Source organism: Apodemus sylvaticus, chromosome 21, assembly GCF_947179515.1.
Source record: "Apodemus sylvaticus chromosome 21, mApoSyl1.1, whole genome shotgun sequence".
NCBI lineage: Eukaryota > Metazoa > Chordata > Mammalia > Rodentia > Muridae > Apodemus > Apodemus sylvaticus.
Window position 1 is genome coordinate 24138300 of NC_067492.1, and position 12223 is coordinate 24150522.

Consider the following 12223-nt stretch of genomic DNA (forward strand, 5'->3'; position numbering starts at 1 on the left):
AAATCTTTGAAACTATGAGCAAGCCCCCAACTAAATGCTTTCTTTTATAAGAGTTAACTTGGTCATGGTGTCCCTTCACAGCTATAGAACAGTGATTAAGACAATGTTGTGCCGGGCAGTGGTGGCTCACGCCTTTAATCCCAGCACTTGGGAGGCAGAGGCAGGCAGATTTCTGAGTTTGAGGCCAGCCTGGTCTACAGAGTGAGTTCCAGGGCAGCCAGGGCTACCCAGAGAAACCCTGTCTCGGAAAAAAAAAAAAAAGAAAGAAAGAAAGAAAAGAAAAAAGAAAAAAGACAGTGTTGTATGATGATTATCTGTCAATATTTAGAAGAATTACATAACTCAGGGAATCAATATTTCCAAATGACCAATGCATGATGTTTCAGAATCACGCATGGGTAAAAGAACCATTCAATGCAAGATGAACCAATTGATTTCACTATAAAAGAATGAAAAAAGATCAGTTATATAATTTTGGATTCTACACACAACTAAAATTCAAGAAACTGCAAATTCCCTAGTTTTCAAGTTTTATCAGAGAATAAACATATCCATAATCTTCACAAAGGTTAGGAAAATATTCCTCCCTTTGCAACTATGTACTGTACCATGCCAAGTTCCTAAAATAGACACTCAAGCAAAACAACATCATATCAAAACAGAATTTAAAATGGAGCAAATAACAGAATAAGGCTGTCTTGCATTATGCCAGATATTAAAGAAAACTTTAAGAATATATATGCATATATATGTACATATCTAATACTCTCTTTAAATTTTTGAGTTTGGAAGGCAGATGCTTTTCACCAAAATATTAGATTAAGGGATTAAAGAGATAGCTCAGGCATTAAAAACATGTATCCATAAGAACAAAAAAAATGTGGAGGCTAGTTCATGCTGTCCTAGGACTGGGATGGTGGGGACAAGGAGACCCTGGGGGACTTGCAATCTGAATGGGCAAGACTTCAGTTCAGGGCAAGGCCCTGTCTCAAAGAAACAAGTACTTGAGGAAGACACCCGTTGTCAACCTCTGGCCTCCACACACACATGCAAGCACACCCATACTACATACAACACATAAAAATGAGAGAGAAAAGTATGAAAACAAGGATGAGAAAAGATTTAAAAAATTGATAAATTCTACCTCTGAGTACTTTTATCCATAACAACAGAAAGCAGGACCGAGACACGTACTTGTACCTCAGTGTTCACAGAAACATTAGTCATAATTAGCCCCAAAGTAGAAACAACGTCAATGTTCATCCATGGGCAGACAAGCAACATATATAATATACATAAAAAGAAATCTTGTTCAGCCTTAAAAATGGAGGAACTTCTGATATATGGTTCTGATGTATGCTGTAACACAGATGACTTTGAAGACTTTATGTTAAATCAAAGAAGCCATACACAAAGGACAAAGACCACATCATTCCATTTGTATATGGAATACAGACTTCCATGAACCCTAAAGCAATAGGCCACCTATTCATAGACTGAAGCCTCTGAAACCATGATTTATCTCAACTACTTGTTACAGTAATTAGAAGCTGATTCACACAGTGGGAGAAACTATTTGTTAACCATGTTTTCCAAGAAAGGATTAGCATCTATCCAAAACATACCAAAAGCTCTTTAAATTCAGCAATAATGAAATAAATAACCCAATTTTAAAAACAAATGGAAAGATCTGAACAAATACTTCAACTTTTGTTTAAGTTATGTATATGCACATGTATATGTACATGTATATATGTATATATGTATATACACATGCATATATATATACATATGTGTGTTTATACACAGATGGCAAAAATGGAAACTGTTCAACATCATAAGTCATTAGGAAATAGCAAAAAAAAAGATACCACTGCATATTAAAATTACCAAAATCCAAAAAATTGATATAAGTGTTAACGAGAGATTGTCGGGCAACTGGAAGGTCACTGCTGGCTTGGATGCAAATGCTGTAGCTACCACTTAAGACAGTTTGGCACTTTTGAAAAGCTGAATATATCTTTTCATATTATCTAGCACTCACACTCTTTGGTATTGATCCACACTAGCCCAAACTTTACGTCTATTCAAAGACTGCACACAGATGTTTATAGCAATTTTATTCATGGTTGACAAAATTTGGAAGTGACCAAGATGTCCTGAATATGGAAACATGTAAGCAGAGCATGGACAGCCACACAGCAGGACATATTCATATAAGAAGGACCAGTGGCCAAAGCATGCAAAGTCACGGAAAAAACCTTTTCTTTGTAGTGCTTAGGTCGAACCTATGGTCTTATGCACACTAAGCAAGTACTCTCTATCACTGAGATTTATTCCCAATCCTTTGTTTGCTTGCTTGCTTGAGATGGGGTCTGTGTAGCTAGGCTGGCCTTGAACTCCTGAGACCCCTGTTGCCACCTCCCAAATGCTGGGCTTACAAATGTGTGTTGCCATATACAGCTGGATATGGAATAACCTGATGTATCTGTTATTAGGTGAGAGAAACCAACCAGTTAGATAGTGCGTGATTCCAACTCTGTAACATTCTGAATACGGCAACAGTGAAAATATCAGTAGTGGGGAAGGGTAGTTTCTGCACTTGGGATTCAAGGCATGATCACAGGTCCGGAAGACCATCTTGGGCTATAGTTTAAGACCAATGGGGCTATGCATAGTGGGGCCCTGTATCAAAGAATCAAGCAAACACAGTCAGAGAGTTTGGGGTAAGGGAGAAATAAATAGATGAGGTCCAGAGTTATTTATTTATCTTTTAACCTTTATCTTTATTTTTTAAGTATGGGTACTTTGCCTATCTGTATGTCTGTACATCATGTGTGTGCAGTGGCTACAGAGTCCAGAAAAGGGTGTTATGTCCTCTTAAGACTGGAATTGCAAATGATTATGGATGCTGGGAATCAAATCTGAGTCTTCTCTAAGAGGACTTAGATAACCTATAACTGCTCTTAATCCCTAGGCCATCTCTCTCCATCTCCTATTTATTAATTTTAAAGTACTGTTAATTAAACATAAGGCTTAGCACATACCAGTCAAGCTTTCTACCACTGAGATATATCACCAGACCAATAGAGGATTTTTAGGGTATTGAAACCAGTGTTTGATATTGTAATATTAGACATAGAACAATATAAACTTGTCAAAACTCACAGAACTATACATCAAAGACTGAAACCTAACGTAAACTGTAGTCTTCAGCTAAAAATATTATCAACATTAGTTCAATTATAGCAACCGTGTCACATGGAAAGACTATAAGGGCACTGGAGGGCAGGGGATGCAGGTAAGGGAAGACGTACATGGAAGCTCTGCATTTTACACTCAAATGCTCTGTAAATCTAAAACTGCCCTAAAAATAAAGCCTTTTCATAAAAAAGTAATAAATTATTGATACATGCTAAAATATAGATAGACCTCTAAAATATGCCAGACATAAAGGGGCACGTATCATTCCATTTATAGGAAATATCCAGAAGGAGCAAACTCACAAAGATAGAATTAGATTAGTGACTGCCAGCGGCTATGGGACGTGGGAAATACGGCGATTTTTTTCTAATAGGTCAATGAAAACATTCTGGAGCTAGGTAGCAGAAATGATTGTTGTCCTAGTTAGCACTATCAATTTGAAGAAAGCCTCAGATAAAATTTTGCCTAGATCAGACTGGTCCGTGAAATGTCTGTGGAGGATTTTCTTGGTTGCTAATTGGTACAGGAAGGTCTAGGCAGGTTGTCAGTAAGCAGAGTTTCTCCACAAATGCTGCCTCCAGGTTCCTACTTGGAGTTCTCTCTATAATGAATTGTGACCTGGAAGTATAAGTCAAATAAACCCTTTCCTAATATACATTGCCAGAATATTTTATCACAACAATTATAAGCAAACTAGAACAGTTATACAACCCTGCAAATGTTCTAAAGGACCTTGACTTATACACCTTTAAATGTTTTATAGTGTGAGAATATCCTTTTTAAAAATGCCCTGCCATTAACAACAGTGTCTTGGTAACTTTATGATTCATGATAATCTAATACCCTAAGAGTCTGCTATTGTGAGAAAGCCTAAGGGCAGAATTAGTGGTTCTACTAGTTATGTGCAGGATTTCTCTCAGTTGTCACTGCAGCCTCATTTGAAGAACAGACAACAGGACACCAGGGTCATCATTCAACTAATAAATTGTGAGGTACAGGCTGCTAAGAACATGTGCATTTGGTTCCAGTACTTATAAAGTGTTAACTACACACAAATCAAAGAACAAATCAAATGCAGCACTATCATATAGAGTAACAATAAATAGAATAGGGGCAGGGGAGATGACTCAGGGGTTAAGAGCACTAACTAGTCTTTCAGAGGACTCAGGTTCAATTCTCAGCATCCGTATGAGAGCTAACTTCAATTCAAAGGAATCCAATGCCTTCTTCTGGCCTCCTCTAGAACTAGGCACACATGTGGTGCACAGACACATATGCAGGCAAAGAATTCATACACATAAAATCAAAATATATACATGATACATACCTCAATAGACAAAATCTCATTTTAGTTGTGGAAACAAAAACTCAAGTTGTTGCTCTCTAAAATGAAAACAGAAAGGGGAGCTGCTGGGGGAGGAAGATCAGTGTGTGGCAGGCATGGGGTCTTAGGGTTTTACTCTGTGAACAGACCATGGCCACGACGATTCTTATAAAGGACAACATTTATTTGGGGCTTGCTTACAGGTGCAGAGGTTAAGCATGGCGTCTAGGTAGGCATGACGCTGGAGGAGCTGAGAGTTCTAAAGGCAGCTAGGACAGAGATCTCAAAGCCCACACTTAGAGTGACACATGTCCTCTAACAAAGCCACACCTCTAAATAGGGCCACTCCCTGGGCCAAGCATATTCAAACCACCACACATGGGGATAGATGAGAGGAAGAGATTTACAGAAACAATGGACACAAATGTTTTACAAAGCCATTACTTTTACTTCTAATTTTTTAAACTAATAAAACACAAAAACTAAAGGCAAGAAAAAAAACATTTATAACTGTGCTGGGAAACTGAATTAATAACCTATCATAGAGCTTGTTTCCAATGACAATAAAAAAAAAAATCTCAAACCAAGTTTTTAAAAATGTCCTCAGGAATCAAAGGGAAAGGATCTCCTATTAGCATCAATTATATCAATTATAATAATAACCAGAATAGATTATAACACACCAAATATTGTTGAATCAATAAATTTATAATAATTTGGAGAAAGTAAAGTGGTCCGCATTAGTCACCTTTAAAGAAATAAACTCATTTTTGAAACTTATAAGTGTCTGATGAAACGATAACAATAAAAAAACAAAAACCAAACATCAATCTTGCCTTTCCTGTACAGCTGGCACCTCACAACAACAAATGGGGGCTGTGGACATTTTTGTCTTTATAGAATTATTGAACTCGGCAAGAACAATGGAATTTTTGTAATTCCTAGTGAATTAACAGACCTAGGCAAGCATGGTCAATGGCTACCTCAAATACAAAGAACATCAGGCACTACATACTTCCTTTAGAAATATACAGTGTTATCCATGAAGCAGTCTTGTGAAAAAGGCATACATAATCAAATATGAACCTGATTGAACCTTACACAATGACTAATTCACAAGCAACACAGAAAATAAGGAAAAGAAACGTTTTAGGGATATAGTGAGTAAATGAACTCTTCAGAACAAATGGTGCAAGTTTCCTCAAATACAATGAAAATCCAAGGGGAAAAGGAGGGAATATTAGGGAATATTTAGATCAAATAAGATTTAAAACACACACACACACACACACACACACACACACACCGGCATGTGCACTTTATATAGATTTTTTTAAAAAAAATATGGCTCAATTAGAGAAATGACACTGATGTATGAATATTTGATATTAAGGGAGTTACTATACCTAGGCATGGTGGTTCATGCCTTTAATCCTAGAACTCTGGAAGCAAAGGCAGGTGGAGCCCTATGAGTTCCAGACCAGCCTGCTCTGCATAGTGAGTTCTTGGCCAGCCAAGGCTACATGAGTAAGACCCTGTCTCAACCGTCCCTCCCCAAAAAGAAGTTATTATTGGGGCTAGAGATGGAGCCCCATGGTTTGTCTAGCACGTATAAGCCTCTGGATTCTATCCTGAACACGGCACACATACAAAGGTTACTGCTATAGTTAAAGCACAATGTATTAGAGGAAGTACTTGACATACTACATTAGAAATCACAGGAGTGGCCCAGAAAAGAAATGTATTCTGGAGAAAAATGTAACAATACTGTTACATTTAAAGACATTTTATGGACAATTAAAAATAAACAGAACTTTTTTTTAAAAAAACAAAATAAATTCTGGACTGGGGAGAGAGCTGAGTTTGGAAGATGCTCGCCACATAAGCCTGAGGCCTGGACTTTGGATCCTTGGTGCCCACACAAATGTTGGACAGATAGATGTGGTGGTCTGCTTGTAATTCTAGCACTGGAAAGGCAGAGACAGGTGATTCCAGCAAGGGCAGAGACAGGTGATTCCAGGATTCTGTTACCTTTATTCTTATATATATTTGGAAATAGTCATATAAAAATTATAAAATTTCCGGGCATATTCTTTTAATCTTAGCACTCATGAAGCAGAAGGAGGTGTATGTCAGTGAGTTTGAAGCCAGCCTGGTTTACATAGTGAATTCCAGAACTTCCAGACTGACAAAGCAAGGTCTGTCTTAATCAACCAACCAACCAACCAACCAACCAAATAAATAAATAAATAAATAAATAAATAACAAATAAATAAATAAACAAATAAATAAAGCTTATATAGGGAGAGAACATTTTGGAAATCTGGTAAAAACAATCATCCTTAGGGAGAGGAACTAGGCCTGTAAGACAGCGAGGCAAGGTAAAGACTTACTTTTTGCTTAATAATTATCATAATCAGTATATCCTAAATTAATTACTTTAACAATCTTTTTTAAAAGTAGATAATTCCATACCTTTTCTCTGGCAAACAATCACCATCAGCTAAGGCACATGCTTGCTAGTGTTTAGTTCCTGCTCTGGTCCTGACCCTGCCCTGGCCCTGGCCCCGTATCATACCTCCAGCTCCCCACCTTACTTCTGTATTCTTCTTTATAGTTATAAAAATTTCTTTATTCCATGATAAATTTCACTATCTCCTCTCTCAAACATATTGTTTCCTTTTTCTTCTGCCTGAACGTGGTTTCTGTCCTTCCTGATTTTCTAAGGCCCTCCTTCTCTAAGTTGTCACTAGGCCACAATACTGACAGTGCTCATGTACAAAGGGTCAGTCTACAGACTTCTTGTCTAATCTCTTGTATATTTATTAAAGACTTAAAGTTTTTATCTGTCTGAGCTTGGTGATGCACACTTTTAAGCCCAGCACTTGGGAGTCTAAAACAGGCAAATCCCAGTGAGTTTGGGCCAACCAAATCTAAACAGTGAGACTCTATCTCAAATAAACCAAAATAAAATATATTTAACTGCCTTATATTGTTCTAACTGGAGAATGTAAGGGGTATATGCTCTCTCCCCCAAGTATCGCTACTTTTATTTTATTTTTTAAGGTTGTATATCAAGTTTGTGGATTCAGGCCCTTGCACCTCAGCCTCCCTAGTAGATGGGCTATGGGCATGCACTCCTACAGCCAGCTTTGAACCTCTCTATCCTCAATATCAAGGTGAATCATTTCTATAAAAATATATTAATAGGCTGACACACACCTTTAATCCCAGCACTTGGGGGACACAAGCAGGACAATCTCTGAGTTCAAGGCCAGCCTGGTCTACAGAGGAAGTTCCAGGAGAGCCGGGGCTACTCAGAGGAACCCCCAACCTAAATTAACTAATTAAGTTAATTAATTAAGCCCAATTAATTAACTAATTAATTAAAAACTATTTTAGTGGAAGTGAAGACACAGATGTTAACAAGCCAATGAAGTTTATTTTATCTGACTTGTAAAATAGAGTTCACAGTAGTTTTGAAAAGAAAATTTATGCCGGGCTGAGGATGTTGCCCAATTGGTAGAATGTTTACCCAGCATGCTCTGAGCCCTAGATTTGATTCCTCAGAATTGCATACATCTGGGCATAGCGTCAAGTTTAAGGCCAGTCTGGGCCACACAAGACCTTGTCTTATACAAACATATATATAATACATATATGTTATATATATAATATATGCTATATATATGATCTGCAACAACTTATACATTGATCAAACTATTATCTTTGATTACAGGAAAAAAAGCTTAATACCTCTTGGACTTCTCAGTATTTGTTATGGTTACAGCACAGGCTTTGGGATCAGTCTTGGATTAATAAACCCTGTCTGTATCTGCATCCTCTGTGACTTGGGGCAAGAGTCTAACCTAATATTATTGATTTGTAAAATGGGAACCATAACGGCGTAAGCCATTAAATGCAGGTGAGGATATAACTAACTTACTAGGGAGCTAAGCGTTTCATTAGGAATACTGAAGGCTCGCCCAGCTTTCTTCTCTCTCAGACACGCAGAGAGCTCGCCGCGTGCGTCAACCCTGTCAAAGGCAGGGTTAGCCCGCTCAGCGTTACCTCTAGGATGAAGGCAGGGCTGGGCACTGAGGGGTCGCTTGGTGTTTCACATAAAGCCTCTTGGAGCTTTTAAAAGACTGGGCTTTGGTCTTGAAGGGCTTCACAGAGGATAACGGAATAGGGCGTCCTTTCCCAATGCACCGACTTGAAGTTTAAGGAACTGCCCGAATTGCCGCCACACCTTGTGCCTCCCCAACAGCGCGCACCACCTCAGCTGCCCTTCTCAGCCTTTCTTTCTCTCACCAGCATCCATGTCCTCCCACTAGTGGAGACATCTTTCTGTCAGATTCTGTCACTTGCCACACAGGGGTCCTTTCCTGCCTGTCAGTGAGTGCTTCACACTCCTCCTCGCCCTCAGTTCCTCACCCTGTGCCTCAGACTCTATTACTTCACCCTCTGCACCTCAGCGTAACCCTTTCTGCCTCGATTTCCTCTTTCTTCGCCTCAGGAGCCGCTCTCCCGCAGTTCCTTTGCCTCTTGCCTGGGGCTCCCAAGGCTACACACCACAGTTTCCTCACAGCCTCTGAGGCACGCTCCAGATCCACAGCCTCCCGGCCCTACCCGGCTGCTCCAGTTTCAGCGCCCCCAGGCGGCGGAGGCACTCCTCGTCCAGATCCCATTGCTCCGCCATTCGCGCCCGCCGCTCACCTGCCACGGCTCGCGAGACCGCCCCGCGCTCGCCAGGCCCCGCCCCGCGCTCGCCAGGCCCCGCCCCCGACTCAGGCCCCGCCCCTCCCACTGGCCGGGGGGGGGGGGGGGGTCTTGGTTCTCTAGGGGCCGTTAGAGGACCGGTCGCGAGCCTGTCCGCCTGCCACAGAAGTTAGGACTATGGTATGGAGCCCGTCCCTGAGAAGGGAGCCAAAACCACTAAGGTGGAGACTGAGGGGAGCTGGTGCCCAAGATGAGAACCTCGGGATTAGGGATCTGCCTTTGGGGTGTGAGGATCCGAAGGAGGTCCTAGTTTAGAAGAATCTAGGGAGGGCTTGTCTGAGTTGTTGAGAGAACATGCCATGCTGCCTTGAGGGGTGAACTAATCCATACCACTGAGGATTTGAGGGGGCTCCAGGTTTGTGGGGTGAAGAAGGGGTGCCTCTTTGACGGATGGAGGCCTTTATACCTTAAAGCCCATGTTTATTCGAGAACAAGATGGGGGATGACGTTTAAAGGGGAAATCCAGATCTGACAGTTTGAGGGGGCGCAGGTTTTGGAGGCATGATGGGGAACTCCTGATCTGAAAGATCAGAGAATCCTGGCTCTGAGGCGTTGAGTCCTGTCTTTAGGGCACTGAATTTCTATCACTATAATCTTATATGGAAGAAGGTTGTGTGTTAATGAGATGCTCTTTGGGGTGGAGTTTCGATGACTAAACTACTGCCGTGCTTCCTGCATTCGGTCGGTTTTTTTTTTCCCTCATGTACTACAGGTTTCCCAAGCTGCTGATGGCTGGAGGCTCTCCCCAGTCTGAAATGGTTTTGCATTAATAAGTCCCTGAACAATCTTTGGGGAAGAAAGCTCTGGAAATAACAGTTACATTCCTAACTTTTTACCAGGAAGCATCCCTTGAGAGTTCTCCCATGGGGGGGACACACGTGGGAGCAAATTCTCCCTGTTCTTTAATAAGCAGAGCTCAACCTCCACGAAGTAGGTTTTTCTTACCTTTTCAACCAGCTGCTTACCTTTAAAGAGAACAAAAATCAAATCCTTGTATATTTGTGCTTTTTGGTATAGGTGGGACCTTGGTTACTTTGTTTATCATGCCCAGCCTAAGCCACATTTTGAAGGCCCCGGACTCAATGACATCATTGGGTTAGCTTTTCCAGTTCTGCTGCTGAGCCATTATCCATTTTATAATCTGTTTCTTTCTCTTCACCTAGAGCTCTTCTAGGCTTAAAGTAGCATATCTAATTGTTCCTCCCGATTTCAGACACTTAGACAGGGCTTACTGTAGAAGAAATACCCCTCTTGTTTGTTACAAGAATCTACTTTGCTGCCTCAGAAGAAGAGATGTGGGTTTTTGATGGAAGAGGAGGTGTTTCCTTTCTTGAATAACCGCCTCGTACTTTAATGGTCTTGTTCCCACCGCCATCATTCTCAGACAATTTTGAATTCATTTTTTTTAGTTAGCATGCCAACTAGAGGGATTCACGGTGACATTTTCAAATACATACAGGCTTCCTCTTTGTTTGGCTGAGCCATTGTCCCCTAAGTAGCCCCACCCCTTTATGCCCCTATATGCCACTATTCTCTCTCAGTTCCCCTTCCTTTGGGACTTTTCCCCCACTCTCATTGGCCCCGCTCTCCTTTCATATCATATGTAGATATGTAGAAATCTATTTTCCATGTATTAAAGAAATCATGAGCCTAGCTTACTTATCTCCGGTATCTATCCATTTTCTGGCAAATGTCAGAATTTCATTCTTTACAGCTGCATAAAATTCCATTGTGTATATCTACTGCATTTTTTTAAAAAAAAAAAAGTCTATTTGTTGATGGGCCTCTAAGTTGGCTCCATGTCTTGGCTATTGTGAATAATGCAATAATAAACATGGTGCCCAGGAGTGGTGGCACATACCTGTAATCCCAGCACTCTGGGAGACAGAGGCAGGTGGATTTCTGAATTCGAGGCCAGCCTGGTCTACAGAGTGAGTTTCAGGACAGCAAGGGCTACACAGAGAAACCCTGTCTCGAAAAACCCATCAACCAACCAACCAACCAAACAAACAAACAAACAAACAAACAAACAAACATGGATATGCAAAAGAAACCATGGCATGCTGATTTAGAATTCTTCAGGAAGGTTAGTCTTCATTGTCAGCCTGACCAGAGTTGGAATTACCTAAGAAGCAGTCCTCTAGGCATGCCTGGGAAAATATCTCCAGAGAAATTTAACCAAGGAAGGAAGGATCACGGCAATGCAGCAGCACCGTGTCATGGTCTATGGTACCTGAGTGAGAAGGGGGAAAGAGCTTCAGCAGCCTCCTGCTCGCTGCTTCCTGGTCTTCCCAGATGGAGGGATCCTAGTTTCATGCTTCTGCTCCCATGAATTCTGTCACACTTGCTGTGCCATGCTGGACTGTATGCTTTTAAACCAGGAGCCAAAACAAATCCTTAAGTTATTGCTGCTGCTGCTGCTGCTACTACTACTACTAACTACTACTACTACTACTACTACTACTACTACTACTGTGTGTGTGATGTTTATGGGTGGGTGCAGGGTGCACATGCACATATCTAGAGGTCAGAGGACAACTTTGTGGAGACAGTTTTTTTTATTTCCAATTTGTCATGGGAAGCCAGGTGGTGGTGCACACCTTTAGTCCCAGCACTCAGGAGGCTGAGACAGCTGGATCTCTGAGTTCAAGGCCAGCCTTGCCTACAGAGCAAGTTCCAGGACAGTCAGGGCTACACAGAGAAATCCTGCCTCCAAAAAAAACAAAAACAAAAAACAAACAAAACAAAACAAAACAAAAAAAAACAACCAATCAGCCACACAAACAAACAATTTGAATGGGTCCCAGGGATTAAACTCAGGTCACCAAGCTTGTGCAGTAGTGTCTTTACCTACAGAGCCATCTGGTGGCCTCTTAGATTGCTTTTTACAAATATTGTCACAGCATTGAGAAA

The 12223-nt window shown here is 40.8% G+C and overlaps 1 protein-coding gene across 1 annotated transcript in view; it reads left to right on the forward strand.

Moving 5' to 3' along the window:
• Positions 1-9432: 9432 nt before the first annotated feature.
• Positions 9433-12223, forward strand: part of Kctd19 (potassium channel tetramerization domain containing 19) — a 33438-nt gene continuing 30647 nt past the window's right edge. The window contains exon 1 of the mRNA XM_052167304.1: positions 9433-9471. Within this exon, the coding sequence (XP_052023264.1) occupies positions 9433-9471 (39 nt within the window). The remainder of the gene's footprint in view (positions 9472-12223) is intronic.